We start from the raw sequence: 17468 nt of genomic DNA, 5'->3' as shown, positions 1-17468 counted from the left end.
TATTCTCTCCTCTCTTTCTCTTCCAGGTGTGATGTCAGATCGCCAGTTTCCTGGAACCCAATTTGTTTGCAGCGTTGTGGCCTCCCACGTCAGCCATCAGCCCTCTACCAGCTTCAGTTTCGTCTGGATCGCCCCGCCACCCGGCACTGGCTGCGTGAATTTCCTGTAAGTCGTATGTGTGGTGCATTTGAAGAGAAGCAAACCATAAAGAGACAGCAAAGGGGTGACCTGGTGCTCCTGGCTGGGACAGTTACAGCGGCCACATCTCAACCTCAGGCATAAAAATCATAAACTCATCTGTTAATGTTCTGTGGCTCCATGTTGAGCCAGAAAAAAATAAGAGAGGCTCATCAGCTGACATGATGAGTGGTGTTTCCCCTATCTGAACCTCAGAGAGAATGTTACAAAAAACACCCTTTCATTAAGAGGTAAAACAAAGGACAGAGTTAGTGTGCCTGTGGAGTGGCAGGTATGTCTAATGTGTGTGTGTAAGAGTGTTTATTCTGCTACGAATTAACAGAAGTGTCTCCATCCTCTCATAAAGCTCATCCCCCTTTCACGCTGTAAAATGTGTGAGCGGCTGGTCAGATCCACCCATCCCCCGAGGATGGGTGGAATTCAGATTTACACACACACTTGAACACATAAACAACCAGGAGGATTTCTCCATGTCGTGTAAAGGCATTACTACGAATCCGTCATATTCCTTCCATAAAATAAATGTTTACGGCTTCTTTGCAAAAAAAGACAGTGCAGAGTTGATCACTGGAAAGGTGATTGAGCTTTTCTTTTTCTGTCTGTTTTCCTGATTTTATTTGTTAGAGGAAGTAGGAGCTGATTGAACTCCTGAGCTTTGCTTTTTTTTTGCTCCTTTTCATTCCCCTTAATTTTTTTTCTTGCCTCTTCATCATTTCTCCATCTTGTTCCATTGAAAACACCGATTAACTCTGTTGCCCTCTAGTTATCTGAACGGTTGATTTACAGCCACCTGCTGATAGTCAGTCAAAATGCAATTAGCCTCCACTGCCACGTAAAAAAAACAAGGTGAGCTTTTCAGTAGCTTTCCTGCATACAAAGTTACTGCAGCAGGGCACCATTTAAAAATATTTTAAAATGGTAAACAGTATATTACAACATTTGTTAATTTGAACAAGGATTTTTTTTTTTTACTAATTCACATGAGAATTGGATCAATGTTTTTAAGTAAAACAAAAAAATTAAAACATCACTGCCCGATTCAACATTATCACTTTTTATTTATAATGTTCATATCATAAATAATAAATCAAACTGCTAATTTTTGTTAATTTTGACAAGTAGTTTCTTAATTTAAAAAAAAAAAAACATTGCAAACTCAGTATCACAACCAGAACTAAATTAAACACTGTGGCAGTACTCACACAAGTATTTTTTTAAACTCCTGTAATTTTTATTTTGTTACACATTTAATGTTGAGTGTGTAGCCTACAAGGTTTTTTTCTCAAGTATTTGTGTGTGCGTGTGTGCAGTATGGTTTTGTGTAAACCACAGAGCAGCAGTGTACCGGTGCTGATGACAGCGGGGCCAGCAGAGGGCCACATCTGTATGTCAGTAGGGGCCCCTGAAAGTGACCTTATCAAAGTCACCCGGTCACACTTCAGCTTACAGTTCTCAGCTGTCAACCTCATCATGTTCTCTAGAGCTGCACCCGCCCAGGGTTCAGAGGAGAAATTTAACAGGTCTGACCAAAACTAGAGCCTCCGCTGGTGCTGCGCAGGATTTCCGGGACTAAACAGTCAGTGTTACTTTACCTGTTGAGATTTGGACGTGGCTGTCACCGTCAGTCACAATTACCTTGTTTGCAGAATTTGTATCACCCGCTACCATCAAAGGCAGGCAAATAAGCAATTATCTGTGTGTGAGACTGTGAGACTAGGTCTGAGTAGATGTGAGTAGGTGTGTGCATGTGTGTATGTCCACGCACATGTTTGTGTTTGTCTGTCTGTCTGTTATCAAAATATCTGACAAACTCAGGAATTAACTATTGGAAGCTACAACTGCTTAACTTTTGGAGCTAACAAGATTCTAGATGGCCACCACCGCAACTCGGTGTTAGCGAACACAAAAATGGATTTACCTCAGTTAGTTTTACAGATACTGTGCTAAGACTTGGTGTGGTAGTAGCTGTGAGTCTTCCCCAACACATAGTGCTAAGAGATTGAACAACATTTTTATTTAAATTTTGGCTTTTAAAGCAGCTGGTGATATGCATTTCTTTAGGGAACACTCTTTCAAATTTTTATTGTTTATGATGATTGTTAAGACAAAAAAGATAAGAACGCATATGTAGAAGAAATGCATTAATTTTACGTTTTCAAAGTGTAGATAATATAATCCCTTACTCATAGCCCTCCTCCCCTGATTAATACAAGGACTTCTTTGCACAAACTTCACCCATGAGTGTTTAAATTAAAGCCACATACATCCTATGTCCTTCAGCGGACTGAAGCTGGTCCATCGCTGCATTAATATCGGCCCTGGTAGCAGTTTTACGGCCAATATTGTGGGAGTGTCCCTGGAAACCCATCACTCACGGGCGCGTGATGGAGTGCAGTGACGTGGGCATCCAAAAGAATTTAATTTCCTGGATGGCTGTAAATCGCCACCTAAAGAGAAGACGGGGCCTTGGAGAACATGATGGGGGGGATGGAGGAGTGGCGAGAGTGCACACATGCAGACTTGCCCAAAAGTTATTGCTCTCTCACTGAAACAGTGCAGCGTTCTTCCTGAAAAGTGTTGCACTGCTGTTACTGTGCAGCATGGGCAATAAAACAAAGAATTAAAAAAATCTAAAAAAAAGAGCATAATTATTGATGCTTCTACAAGCATCTTTGAACATTGCCTAACAACAAAAAAATATTTGTAGTGTCTAAAAATGTATTAATTTATTTTCCCAACTCATATTTCTCCTGTTTATAGGCAGGTGGATGGAGTCAGCCTTTAGAAAGTCCTGAGTCATCAATCAGTTCTTTACATTTTGCTTCCAAGGAGCCAAACATTTTTATAATTTCTTAAAATGTTCTTGATCGGTATTTCTTCAGGCTTTCTAAAGGTCATTTAAAGCTGTTTTTGTTTCTACTTTGGCTGCATTTTCATTCATTTTCAGCTCATAACTTGGTCACTTTCTGAGAAATGTTTCTTTGTCTGTTAAGCCACTGAACAGTAGGAATCATTCAGGCATAAAATGGCTCCTAAACTCAGTGAACCACTGTTGTGTCAACACATAACATGCACCCAAAAAAAAAAAAAACATATAGAAAAAAACTCTAAAAAGCTTTATTGGGGGGCTTTGCACTTTACAAGCAGCAGAATGACATAAATTATTTTCATTTTTTTAGTTAAATAAAAAATATTCTAATTTGACAAGAACTGGACTGAAAATGAGTGAAAGTAAAAAAAAGAAAGTTTAAGAAAATTTAAAGTCTGGCTCCTTGGAAACACAGCATAAAGAAATTGTGGATGTTTTAAATGTTTTGCACAGTAACGTACATACCCACTCCTCTGCTCTGTTTAAGAATAAGCAATTAACCTGAGTCATGCAGTTACATCCAGGAGGGAACAGAGCACTATACTACTTGTTTCTTCATAGCATTCCTACTGAGTGAATCTGTTTATAGGAGGAGAAATAAAGAGTTGAAAATTTAACAAGCTGCTCCAAAAATAATGAAATGTCCTCTTTGATTTCATATAACCAATTGAGTGATAATGACAAGGTATTGAACAGCTTTTTTATAAGTCAGGCGTTAGACAGAGAACTCATCTTTCTCTCCCAGTGCTCCTCATTTATCCTTTTACTAGTCTGCTCCATTGATTTGTTAGAGCTTAAGTCAATCAGTGGAGTCTGAAACCTAAAATCTGGAACCTAAAATCATTGCTTAATGAGCTTTTCCTCTTTATCAAAGGTCCATACGGGCCTGAGACCTCTGGCTGGGTGACATTCACACAGTTGGACCAAGGAAGATGAATAACCGGAGAAAAAAAATCCAACAAGCTCCTTTTTTTCTAGAGAAAACAACCAGAGCTACAAATCGAACACTTAATCAATAAAATTTCCTTTTAATCTGTTCCACATCTAAATAAACACCAACTCTGTTGTCAAACATATTTAGCCGTGCATCATTTTAAAATCATTTAACGTATCATATTTACAGAGTTTACCAGAAAATCACAGATATATATAACAAAACCCTGACTTCTGTTGGTCATTTAACATAAAGTCACCTCCTTTATTGATATCGCCTTATTTCCCCAGGGATGACCCATGACCCCTGTAATGATGTGCAAACCCCCTGTGTGCACAGAGACACACACAGACGTATGCTTGGTAGATAGCAGTCCTCCGATCAATATGGCTACATTTTGAGCACATCACCAACATCACCGAGTCTCATTATTAGAAGGTCACTGTCCCACCTGCTGGGACGTCCACCATCAAAACTGTTGAAAATGAAATAGAGTGTGAAGACTGCGGCACAAAAAGAAAAGCACTTGAATTTAAATGCTGCATAATAAACCACTGCTGTGGGAGCTGGCCCAGATGTACAGTATTTTGTGTCGCATTATTTATTTGTGGTCTGCCCTCTCCGTCTAGATGAAAACCAGTCATTTTTCAGTTGACTCTGAGTAAATTCAGCTGATTTCTCCCTTCTTCCTCCATACTGTCCAGGTTTGACCCTCAGTGAGGCAGTGTGTGAAGGATAAAATGAGACACTGTAAAAGTGAATCAACTTTTTTATTATTATTATTATTATTTATTTTTTAATTCTAGCGGCTAGTCTTTCTTTTCAGGCCAAGAAACTGACAAAACATCTCTGATTCTCATTTACCTCACATACTTCCTCTTAAGTAGCTACTTTTGTTTTTTTAATTTTCTCATTATTACCCACTAACAGTAGTCAAGGTCAATTGCTCTTTCTTGTTCAGCTCTAAACTGAGTAATAACTACATTTCTTCTGGCTGAATTTAAAGCCCTAACTAATAATGACCCCGTGCTAACAAGCAGGTAATTTGCCAAACAACTCCCAAATCCCTCATCTGTGGAGCTTCATTAAATTTGCATGTTCTCTAAGAGCCTTTTTCAATTAATAAAATCTTGTACGAAGGGAGGGGGAGGAGAGTAATGCAAATCACTGAGCCGGTCACACCTTTACTGTCAAGAATCAAGAAAACATACTTTATAATTAATCATTCACTGGAATAATTGCTGGATAGAACATTTTTTTTTATCCATTTCAGGACCTTGTCTTTAACTCAGCACCTTCCAGTCCTGGGCTGCAGTGTTTAAAACCACAGCTGGTCCACAACATGGAAGATAAATCAACCAATTAGTGTTTGTTATTTTAAAAGCCAGGTTCAGTTGCAAATCAGTGCTGGCAACCAGAACTGCACAGCTCCGAAACTCATATTTATCATGATTACCAAACAGACGTACTGAGCTAGACGAGAAGATGAGCTTCTAATTGGGACAAGAGAAGAATGGCGCACAACTTTTTATCAAACTAAACTTGGAATAGAAGAGTTAGACATTTTGAGGAGGGAAAAACATTGTCCTTGTTTGCTTGCAAGGAACTATTCTGCGCATTTTCTTCTGTTTTTAAGGTCCACTGGCTTTATTTAAGATGTTTATTGCTTTAGGGTGAATTAGCTGTCCGTCGTACTGTGTGTAAATATATAAATATATATTTGTGTGTGTGGTTAGTAGGGAGCTGTCAAGCAGGCTTCTGGGGGATACTTATGGCCAGCAGCAACATGTAATCTAACATGGATGACATGCTTGGTAATTACCCACTCCCAGCCCTTTCGGGAGCTCTTTGAGTGACAGCCTGTCCATCTACATACATGTTAAAGCTCATGCAATATATGGCTGTGTGTGTGTGTGTGTGTGTGGGGGGGGGGGGCTCTTACCCGCTGCCTTGCCATTTGACAGCAGATTCTGGTATTTGAGAGACAAGGCCATTAAACCCCTAAATCTATTTCCTCTGACCAAAATCCAAACCCTGCTCCACTTTTCTGCTTTATCCACCGCTCTGCTTTCATATCTCATCTTTTCTTCATTTTGTTCAGTACTTTTGCTCTTTCCCATCTTAAATTTTCTCCTCAAAACTAACGAGAGGGGCGAGGATGAGATTTACTTTTCAGGAGATGAATGAGAGCGAATCAGAGGAAGGACGAGAGGAGTAAAACAAAAGAAAACAGCAGCTTATTAAGACCCTTAATTGCTCCACCCACCACACCCCTGGAAAAGAAGGACATATTAACATTTAGCTGTTCAATAAATTCTCCTCTTTGTGTGTTTGTGCGAGGCCCAGAGTGTGGACGGTAATGAGACACACACGCTGTGGAAGCAGCGGAGAGTGACGACAGACAGACGCTGGTGTCACGCTGCTCAGATCAAACACTCTTTGGCTCAGACTAAATGCCCTCTCCTGGCTACTGTTTTAATGACATACATGCTGTTAACACAAAGAGACCACTCATGCACTCACGCACTTTAAAGTGAAAACTGTTACTCCGCTTTTGAGTAAAAATTGCTATTTTCCTTTCCAATAGTTTTTAAACTTTTACTTGTGCAAGAAGTTTGAAATGTTCTTCCTCCACCATTGGATTTGCATGGCATTAGTTTTATCCTTGTCTTTTTTCTATACGCAAAGTATAGATGAAACACCGATCTTAAGTCTGAAGAGTTGCAGGAGAAACCAGACACGAGAAGTGGCAGCCAGTTGAGTATGTAGCAAAAGCTTTTTTTCCTTAAAAACTTGTTAAAACCTCATGTTGTCATGTCAGATGATGTCTTGTTATACTCCTACTATCTATAACAGGAAAGCTATTGTGTACAACCCTTCTACAAAACTCTACTTCAAAAAATCTGAGCTGTCACTTTAAGAATTGTGCTTTTAAATAAAAGCCCTTTACCCCCTGCCACCAATGCAAAATGTGTTAAGTGAGCTTAAGCTGTTTAGTAAATATTTAAGGACCTTGTTCTTACATTCCCACCCGCTGTTCGTTACGCACCATCATTTATTCATAAATACCAAAACTCAAATTAGCTTTTTTTTTTCACCAATTCTGAAATATGAGTGTAATTAAGTGTGTTTTCTCCTCAGCTCTGCTCAGGCACAAGAGGTCTTTATCAATTAATGAGGAGCCTATTCATTATTCATAAACTGAGATGAACGTGTAAATGCCTTGGCACCCATAAAAGACACGAGTCTGCTGGGGAGGTAGAGTTTAGGAGCTGAGGGACCAAATCTACTGGAGGAAAAACAAAAAAAACAAGCAGAGAGTCTTTCAATCTTACGGACAGAAACATCTGCTAAATCTTCCTTCTTGGATATGTTGTCTGAGTTTAGCCCATCATGCAAATTTATTTTATGTTTTGACAAATAAAAAAAGCCTCTGTTTTCACTCAAGAATAAACACATTAAATAAACTGAACATAAAGGCAACCAGACACTGTAGCATCAAAATGACTGAGGTAAAAGTTACAGATGCAGTGAGACAGTTAAAAGACAGAGTACACGAGTGTGAAAAATGGTACTGTAATCTGCCTGAACCGAGGCACAAAAGATGTTGTCAAACGGAGTAACTGTTCATTTGTCAAGTGGCCAAAATATGAGCCTTTTACTGCATTTATTGCTGAGATTGCTTTCACACAGATATTTTGTGAGGACAAAAAAGTATATTTTTCCATCCACTGAGTCATCTTTAAAAACTTTGTTCTCAACTTTTTTTTTTGCACAATCATATAACTCTTTGTGGTGTGACATAACATCTTCTGCCTTATTTTCTAATATTTACTGACAGAGACCAAAGCTGTTTGCTAGCCCCCCTTTTTTTTACACAGCAGTGGGAAAACAGACTCAGACAGGTTCTGGTTTAAGGAGTCAGCTAATTTTCTCTGTCTTAGTCCTGTCCTTCAAATGCCACACGGAGCGACGGACACAGAGCACTTCCTTCCTCGTTTCGCTCTGTGTTCACTCCATTAACTTGCCGTTCGATCTGGATTCGGACCATAGTCCATACTTTGAGAAACTTTGCTCTGTGCACAGCCAATCATTTTGATTTCAGCAACCTTGCCCACATTTCAAACACGCATCTGCACACACCTGTAAAGCTTAATACACTTCCAGAACCAACTGCATGCAAATATATTAAGACCAGCCTTACTTCAGTGTTTGAGTTTCATGTTTAGTTCTGCTTCTTGTGTTCCCTGTATTTTAGGTTATTGTATTGTCTTGTTTCATTGTGTTCCCTGTGCCACTGTTGACCTGCCCATAGCCCAGTAGTTCTCCTGTCAGCCTGCCATGCCCACCTCATTTGTTCCTCATCATCTACCAGCTGTAGTCTATCTTCCACTTCCCGTCAGCCCTTTTATATTCAGTCTCTTGTCACTCACTTGCTGCTGGTCCATTGTTGGTGTTTGTGCCACGTTCAGGTTATGCTCCTTGTATGTCCTTATGGTCCTCTGTAAGTCTTTTGTTGTTTGTTTGCTGCCATGGCAGCCCTTTGTTTTCTTTTATTAATAAATTAATTCATCTTTGAGCTCCTTGTGCTGGTCTGCATTCTGGGTCCAACCCACCTACAAAACCTGATTGCACAACTGATAAACCCACCAGGATCATCAAGTATGCAACACTCACTTCATGCTGAAACTGTTTTTCTGCTTGCACTTTTAGGACCCTTCCAAATAGTTTTTTTTCTTTCTTGTTTTTGAGTTGGTGGTCCATCGGTGGCTCCCAGAACACAGTTACGATCCCAATGTAGAAATAAAGAGCTCATATGTGCTCCAGACCAGCTCTGATTGTGATCTGAGCTATCAGATTTCATCAGGTCTGCAGTGCATCCTGGGGGGCAGTCACATCTGTGTTTCAAGCTTGTGATCAGAGCTCCAAAGATCTTTTTGATATATTTAAAAATCTCATGTAATGTCTGCGGATCCTGGAAAGTCTTTGAAGGCAGAGGAAGGAACACACACACACACATTGGTGCCTTCTCGCTGAATGTGGGTGGTATACGAAGCTCTGTGTTTGTGTTTTTATTAGCAGAAGGTTCCTCAGATTTACAAGCCCCACATAATTTTAATAATTAATACTTAAATCTAATTGCAACATTTGAAAACAAAAAAGACAAAGTTTCTTTGTGTGCCAAATGACACAGCTGCTCTCCTTGATAGATGAGAGCTGGTAGTCAATGAGAAAACACATCACAGCTGTTGTATTTTTCCTCTTTATGTACTTGACCTCATCTCTGCTGCAGTTGCTTCCCCTCAGTCTGTTATGCGAAGAAAATGTTGTAAGGGTAGAATAATTAGCCATTTAAAAGTAAAGCATTGTTGTGGAGAAGTTTCCCTCCTGGCGTCTCTAAATAGACCGTTTTGTTGCAGCCACTAACTTGAATAAGCTATGAAAAGCTCTATAAGTTTCTTTTTTTTAATTATTATTATTATTAAATTTCCGAGTCAAACAGAAAACTTCCCTCTCCTCCAAACTCTGTAATCTTTCAATCTAATCTTTGTTTTTTACTCTCTGTTTTATTAATGGTTCCAATGCAAAACTATTGCTATTCCAACTACATTTTTTTTGTCCTGTATCTTGTCACGCACCTTTAAAATATAACATGCAAAACTTGCAGCTCAATCGGAAGCAGTGTGCTATGACTTTTGGTAGCAGTACAGCACACAACATAGACATACTGTTGTGCTCTTTAATGGATATAGTTGATAACAGCAATAGCAAGAGTAATAATGCTGTTTTCATAGGCAGCTTTTTCTGCATGCAGTTTTACTCAGTTTTATTCTGTTAGCACATACTGTATACTAATGAGTCTCTTTCTATGACTGAGATTATTTTAGGATTTGTTCAAAAGATATAGCTATTATAAAGCATTTTACCCTTGTTTGATAGATCTTTTTACTTTCAAATAAATAATGTATTTCATGGTCACCAGAAGGAAGTCCGTATCACAGTCCGTGCATGAAGCACAAACCATGCAGCTAGATTAAAGCCGGCATTTCTGTACGCAGTGTGATAGTACAGGTAAGGATGAGGGAGAATATTTGATCTATTTTATTCCATAAATGTCATGTTATTAAAACAGTAAGTGGACTTAGCTGAACCTGTTGCCTCTAGACTTGTCATTTCTGGTATTCACAACAGGATAATCTTGTAAGGTCTAAATTTAGCCTGAGTGAAGCTTGTTGAATTTGAAATTTTGACTTTGAGAGGGAGTGTCTCAGTTTTGCTTCAAAGTCAGACCATAATTGTTTTTCCTTTTTTGTGTGTAGAACAGCCAAACACATTTTAGTAAAGTAGAAAATGATGCCATCTGTGCCGGATCAATCCTCAAACTGCATAATAAGGACAAGAAGTTAACTTTCCCCTCGGTGCGGTTTATTTTAATGGTTATTCTCCCCTTCTCCTTTTCTCTTTATTCCTCTCAGAGCCACAGCTACACATCGAGGACAGATCATTTTCAAGGATGCGCTGGCCCAGCAGCTCTGTGAGCAAGGAGGTAGGTAACAGCACACTTCTTCCCCATCTGTGACAAGACACATGCATAATGAATGCTTACGAGGAGATTTATCCCTACCTGTATGTTATTGCAAACATGTGCACCAACACATGCATGCAAGATGTTCCCCAGTGTCACCTCGTGTCACCTTCTGTCATATATATTGTCAGAATATGGATGTCACAGGGCAGCTGACGTGCTGCATCTTCATGACTGTGCTTTTGCAGCACTTCCTTGCTTTCTTTCTGCCTAATGATGCAGCCCGAGTCGAAGATATTTGGATGCCCTATATTGCCAGCTTAATTTCAGCTTATGCTAAACTCTGCTTCCCCTCGCTCCGACTCTCTGCCAGAGATTTATGCTTTATGGCCAACACTTCTGACATCCACTTTCTGTGACAGCCTTAAGAAGCTATTGACAGACAGTGCAGCGCCACTCTGCACACTGAGTGTGTATAATTGCTTGTTTACAGGAGAGAAGCCTCTCTCCTCCTCCTCCTCACTTAAGGACTCCTCCTCAGAAATCAAAATGTGACTTTAATGCTGAAAATAGAGAAGTTTGCAAAATGTGGCAGCACTTCAGCTCGCCATCTAAAACATAAGCGGAGTGATAACGTTAGCACATGTCTGTGTGTGTGTGTGTGTTTATCTGTATAGTTAGCAAAATGCCTAAAAAATCAGAGAACAAATTTTTTGAAACTTTCAAAAGATGATCACTGGATAATCATCTACAGCTGATTACCTCTTAGAGCAGGGGTAGACAATCCTGATCCTCGAGGGCCACTATTCTGCATGTTTTCCTTGTTTCCCTGCTCCAACACACCTGATTCAGAGGTTAAATCACCTCTTCATGTTCTGCAGAAGCCTTTTAATCACCCATTGATTCAAATCAGGTGGGTTAGCAAAATATCTTGTTAATCTTTGGACAAATTTCAATTAAACCTTCAGAAAATAATCACTGGCTGCACATCTATAACTTTTGGAGTCAACCTAATTCAAGATGGCTGCCACAGCTAATCGTCTATAGCCTACACAAAAAAATGCCTATACCTTAGTGAATTTTACAGCTACTGAGACACAATTTGTTGTGGTAGTAGCTGACAATTATTTACAACACCTACTTAAAGCACCAATAGATCATTTGACATATCGCAATATCACATGAGATTGCTCATAATGTTATTTTCAGGTTAATGTTTTGCTCATAATGTTATTTTCAGGTTTTAGTCTAAATGACTTATTTGTTTGTAATTTGTTGCCATTTGTCAACATAAGATGATCTCAGTCTAAAACTCTGGCATGGAAGGTGGCAGAAGCTTTGCATTCCTTCAAGGAATGCTAGGCCTTTAATTTCCTAAGAGTTTCAAGAGCAAAATAGTAGAATTTTAACATGAAAATGTTGAAAACTTACTCTGCTTTAAGCCTGGGTCCTAATTACAAAATGTAATCCTCTGAGGACTGTTTATATCCCTCAGTAGGTCATTAGAAATGCTACTTGCATGGTATAAACTGTCAAATCCTTAATACCACTTGGAAGAGATGAGGCACAGAGCCCAGTCAGCCCTGGAAGAGTCGGGAAGGCTTTTCTCCTTTGGTCTCCTTGCTGGAGAGCTCATCATCCTCTCACCACCCTTGACACACTGCCCCAGTCTGTGCTCCCTGCACGTGAAATATCTGCAGCCAGCAACAGTCACTTAGCTGTAAAGTGCCAAGGACCCGAGGTATCACACCAACACAAAGCTACTCTCGGCAGACAAGCTGAAAAGCTGAGATTTAGACCTTACAAGGCCTTGGAGGAGACAAGTTGTTAATGGGAGAGAGGACAGAGAAACTGAAAGAGGGAGAATAATATACAGACGTGTTGGGTACAGGGTAAGGTGAGCTGGGATAAAGGTGGTGACTGTGATAAGGGACGTACAGAGCAGGTAGCTGAGAAATGCAGAGCTATAAATTAGAGAAGTGACTAATGACAGTTTTTATCTCTCAGGAGAAAGAGGGCAGAAGGACAAAATAGAGGGAAGAAGCGATAGTGATGATGAGCACCCAGAAGGTCATAAATTACAAGTGACTATGTGGGATATTTTTAAGTAATTGTCATTAACCAAAATAAGCAGAGGGGCAGTAGATGTGATTTAATTTGACCCTTTTCCAGTGTCGAATTACTCCAGAGTAAAAGTGAGATGGAAGGGAGCAAAACAGAAGTGGAGGTGAATATTTAAGTTGGCTTGTTGGGTTTCTACTTAAGAGACAGTAATCTCTTACTTTTACTACTTCACTAATGTGGCTCAAAATAGCTGGACTTTTTTTTCCCTTTCTTTAAAAGTTCACTCTAACTCATTCTTACTTTAACTTAGACAGTTTTGCAGACATTAAGCTAGAATTTGGCATAGAGTAGCTGAGAATCACCCTTAATCGCCCCTAATGCACATTGGTCATTGTTTTAAAGTTTTGGTATTAACTGTTGCATTCAACTCTGTCTCTTTTAGCAAAAAAAGTCTAATGATCCTCTGGATAAATTTTAATGAAACTCAGAAAGTAATAGCTGGATGAACATCAACAACTTGTTTCTTTTAAAGCAAACCCAGTTCAAGATGGCCATCACAGCTAATCCTCAACACATACTCCACGTGTCCTTCAAGGAATGCTAGTTTCAGCTCTTTAACAGATTCAGCTTTACCAGTCAGTGGCACGTGGGTCTGCAGACTCTTTGTTAAATCTAATAAGCTTCCTGCCTTCTTGAAATCAGATAACAGCGTAGCAAAGAGAGTTCAGGATGCTCTTAGCAAAAGGTGCTGCAAATCTGGGTATTAGTGTTCAAAGTTAACCAAAAGATATGAGGGCCAGTTCAAGCCACTTCAGAAGTTTAAATGCTTAAGACTTGAGCTTTGAAGAGCTGGAGAAATAAAAGTGATCTAAAGCTTGGTGATGATCTATGGAGGAGAAGGAGGGCAGGTTGAAAAGGGAAGAGAAGGACTGAAAGTGAGAAGCAGAGGACAGCCAATCAGGACCGATCAACCCGAGGAATGTCCTGAAGAACTAATGTGCTAAATAACTGGGAAGGAGGTGAAGGTGATTTAGGCTCCTGATGATAGAGCTGAAGAGTCATAGAGATAAATCAAATTAATTTTAATGAAAAAGCAAGATATAAGGCCAAAACAAGAAAAGAAACGTAGAGTAAAGACTTCTGCAACATTTTGCTTCTCAAGAACATAAAGCCACCAAAAGCTCTCAAAGACATAAGCAGGGGGCTGGATTTGCGCTCATGTGTGTATAAGTGTGTGTAAACTAATCTGTACAGAAGCACTGGGGGGATGCCTGGTCCCAGACAAACTACCCCCCTCCCCAACCCCCTCCTCCCGATGCTCACAGCTCCTTTCTGCTGTGCCAGCACACTTCTTCACCCCATCCTCTCAATCTGCCAGCAATTTTTATTTTAGTTTGCTTTGATCTTCGCCCTAACTACCTGCAATGAAATGCAATTTTGAATTTGGAAAACAGAAACAACTGAAAAGTTTGGTGAGGAGACGAGGAGATTTATAACCAAATAAAATAGCAGAATAGGTTGACGCAGGTTAAGACGAGCTCTTAAAGCTGTTTCACGACGTGATGTTTTCAGAAAACTGAAGACTAAAACAAAAAGATAAAACAAAACAAAAAGGTACGTTTCTGCTTGTACCTGGTAATCATAAAAGATCCAAAGGCCAAGATGGAACGACTGCAGAAGATGAGGAAATATAGCGATGGGGCAGAAGATAATTTTGAAGGGTGTGTTAAATTGTGGTGTGTGCCGTCCATCACTTCTGTCTCCTGACAGCACGGCCAGCAATCCCAGCTCTCGGCCCAGCATCTTCAGGTCCCCTCATTTCCAGCAGGAGTATAAATCAGATCTTTATGGGCCTGCCCCAGTCTACCGCGCCCCAGATGGATTATTAAAAGGACATATAACTCAAAGAGGCCACCGCTCCCTGAGGGACGCCTGATCACAGCGTGACAGAGGAGGGACGGGTGGCCGAACCCTCTCCCACCTCCTCACCACCCACCCAGTCTGCCAGCCAGCCTGCTTCCCCTGGCTGAACGCCATCCCTCACTGCTCACTGGCAAGAAATCTTTAAGACCTTGTTCATTTGTATAGCTCCTCTTCAGGAGTCATCACTGTCCATTTTTGGTCTTTCTTGCAGGTTTCTCTTCCTTTCTTCTGTCTCCCTTTTAGTTGCTATCGCCCAGTTCTATGAAAGGAACGCAATAGTGTAATTGCCTGTGTCTGTGTGTCACAAAAATGGCTATTACACCGACATCTACAACTGATTAACTTTCAAAATCAACCCGATTCAAGACTGATCAGACCTAATTGAGCTTAGCAAACACAAAACTAAAGTCAGTTTTACAGATATTGATATCAAACCTCATGTGCTAGTAGCAAAGAGTCATTTTGCAACAAACATTTGAATTGTAAACTCATCCTGCAAGATCTTTGTTTAAAACTTTGATATTAACTGTTTGAGTAAACCCTGTTTGTGTTTAGCAAAATATTTCATGGACCACTGGACTGTCATTGGACATGCCTTTACAAGTGAATAACTTTAAGAGTCAACCCAATTCAAGATGGCCGCCATGACTTATCAACATTAACAAACAAAAAAATGGCTATAACTCAGCCAGTTTTACAAGTACCGAGCTAAGACTTGGTGCCTGTCATTCACAACACATATTCCAAGCACTAACAGGTCGTATGACGGCATGCAGTCATCCATCACATCATTCCCATAATTTGACAAAAAAAGAATAAAACTCAATTAAATAACCTTACCTTAAAACTCTGGTATAAAGTCAGTGGGCAATATGCATTCTGTGAAGGAATGCTAGGCTTTTAATTTGTTTTGATTTCTTTTTGTAGGTACCATTGAGTTTTAGAAATAGTTGATCGTCTTTTTTTTATTTTGCTGGCCTCTACTCGCCAGTGATTATTCGAACAGCAACAATTAAGACTCTCACAGAGGCCCTGTTTTTTGCTGGGCTGAATGGAGCGTTTTACAGCCTGACATGAAAGAAGCACCTCAACTTAATCCCTGTAGAGGAAACCAACAACAGCATCCTGTGCCCTGGTGAGTAAATAATTGCAACCACCAGTTGGACGGGAGCAACTCGACTTCAAATGCAGTTCACGTCGTCGAGGATGTGAGCCAGACGTAGGGGAAAAGAGCTAACGAGAAGAGGGCGAGAAAGAATGGAGCAGTTTGCAGTGAGCAAGGAGGGAGAGGAGATTAGACTCGGAAGAGGGGAAGAAAGATTTAGGATGACTTGTGTCCTGTACTCTTTGTGCTGAGATGTCTGAGTCTGCCAAAGCTTATGCTCATTTGTCCCTACTTGGCGCACCTCCGATCCTGCTCATCAGCACTCGTCCGATTTAAGTCCTGGACCCACTTTACTGACAAGTTCCTTGAGTTTATTTAGCTATTTTTTTATTATTTTTATCTGTATGCATAAGTGTTCATAAATGAGTAGATCAGGAGTGTAAGGCAAAATCGTCTGTGCGTGTGTGTGTCCTGTTTCTGTTTGTGCGCTTACATCCTGGTCAGGAAGATACAGACATTAGTAGAGATGAGCTGCGAATAGAGGAGGCAGTAATTGAAGTCTTTAAGGAAGTGAGAGGGGATTAATCCCAGAGAAATGAACACCACTGTCTGCTCTCCATGCTCAGAGGGTGAGGCAGGGGGAGATGGAACGATACGAGGGATGTGGGAGAGTGTGATGAAGCAAAGAGAAAGAAAACTGTAAATGAGGCCTTTTTGGAAGCTTGAAGGGATTATCCACCCTCCCAAAAAAATCTTCCAGGCCTTTCTCCAGCCAAATGGGCCATCTAGAAAGAGATTTAGAAAGCCTTGTTTAAGACTGAGGCATGGAAGACTATAGAAAGCAGAATTATCAACCAACCAAGTCTTTCAGTTTGGAATATTTGCTTATTACTCCTGAAAAAAAGTGTTTATTTTGAACAGGAACCATTGGAGAGTTGCACATGCTGGGACTGATGGCTGCCCAAAACATATTCTGACTCAGCAAATGCTGCTGGATTAGAGGGAAAGAAAGAAAAACAAAGACAGAGAGTCTTTTGATCTTGTTTTATTGCCGAGCGGCGTTCCAACCATGGAGCTGAGCTTCAAGATACAGGCCACTAAAACTTCAGCTTCTACAGTCAGCATGAGACTTTACCACCACTGCAGGATTTGTAAATCCATCCTTAGAGGAAGTTTGATCCAGTGACGAGAAACGAGGGCAGCTAATGAAAGTAAGACCAGAGCTCAAATCAGAAATTTGCAGGGTCATTATGAAAAGAGAAGCTTCTTTTTATAATCCCTCCCTCCTGGATTCAGGTTTTTTTTTGTTTATAAGGGGCTTTTCTTAAATGTTTAAAAAGGATTCTTAAGTAAGTGAGAATTAAATGTTGGAATGAGTCCTCGCTGTGTTATCTTAATGTGTTTTATCAGATGGGCATGCATATCTTGAATAGAGAATGGCAGATTATCCCTCACTTTGAGTCTGAAATAAAGCTGCTTTAAAACGTCCAAGGTACTGAAGGAAAGAAAAGATCAAATGAGTAGAAAAGTAACATGTTTTCTAAGTTTCATGGTAACTTATTATATCGTGCACATAAAAATGATTAAAAAAAAATCAGGTGTCATCTTTATGATCAATCTTTCACATCACTGTGGATGAAATTTGATCTATGTACCAGTCTGGGTCTTTGTGTTGGTTTGTGGTTTTGTTTAGTATTAATTCAAAAAAAAGTTAAAAAACAAAAACAACTGGACTTCTATTCTGTAGCTGAAGACGTTTCGCTTCTCATCCGAGGAGCTTTCTCAATTCAGAAATAGAGAGTGTGGAGTTGAGCTTTTAAAGCTGAGATGTGATGTAAGCTGGATTGCT

General features: G+C 40.0%; 1 protein-coding gene across 4 annotated transcripts in view; it reads left to right on the top strand.

Annotated features, from left to right (window-relative positions):
- reln (reelin) overlaps positions 1-17468 on the top strand; it is a 99262-nt gene that overhangs the window by 42051 nt on the left and 39743 nt on the right. For all 4 annotated transcript variants that reach the window (XM_017405917.2, XM_017405918.2, XM_017405916.2 and 1 more), the window contains exons 3-4: positions 27-165; positions 10478-10548. In XM_017405917.2, coding sequence (XP_017261406.1) covers positions 27-165; positions 10478-10548 — 210 coding nt within the window. The remainder of the gene's footprint in view (positions 1-26; positions 166-10477; positions 10549-17468) is intronic.

This window comes from Kryptolebias marmoratus, linkage group LG11 (assembly GCF_001649575.2).
Source record: "Kryptolebias marmoratus isolate JLee-2015 linkage group LG11, ASM164957v2, whole genome shotgun sequence".
Classification (NCBI taxonomy): Eukaryota; Metazoa; Chordata; class Actinopteri; order Cyprinodontiformes; family Rivulidae; genus Kryptolebias; species Kryptolebias marmoratus.
The sequence above is the reverse complement of the archived record's forward strand: the minus strand, read 5'-3'. Positions and strand labels throughout refer to the sequence as shown.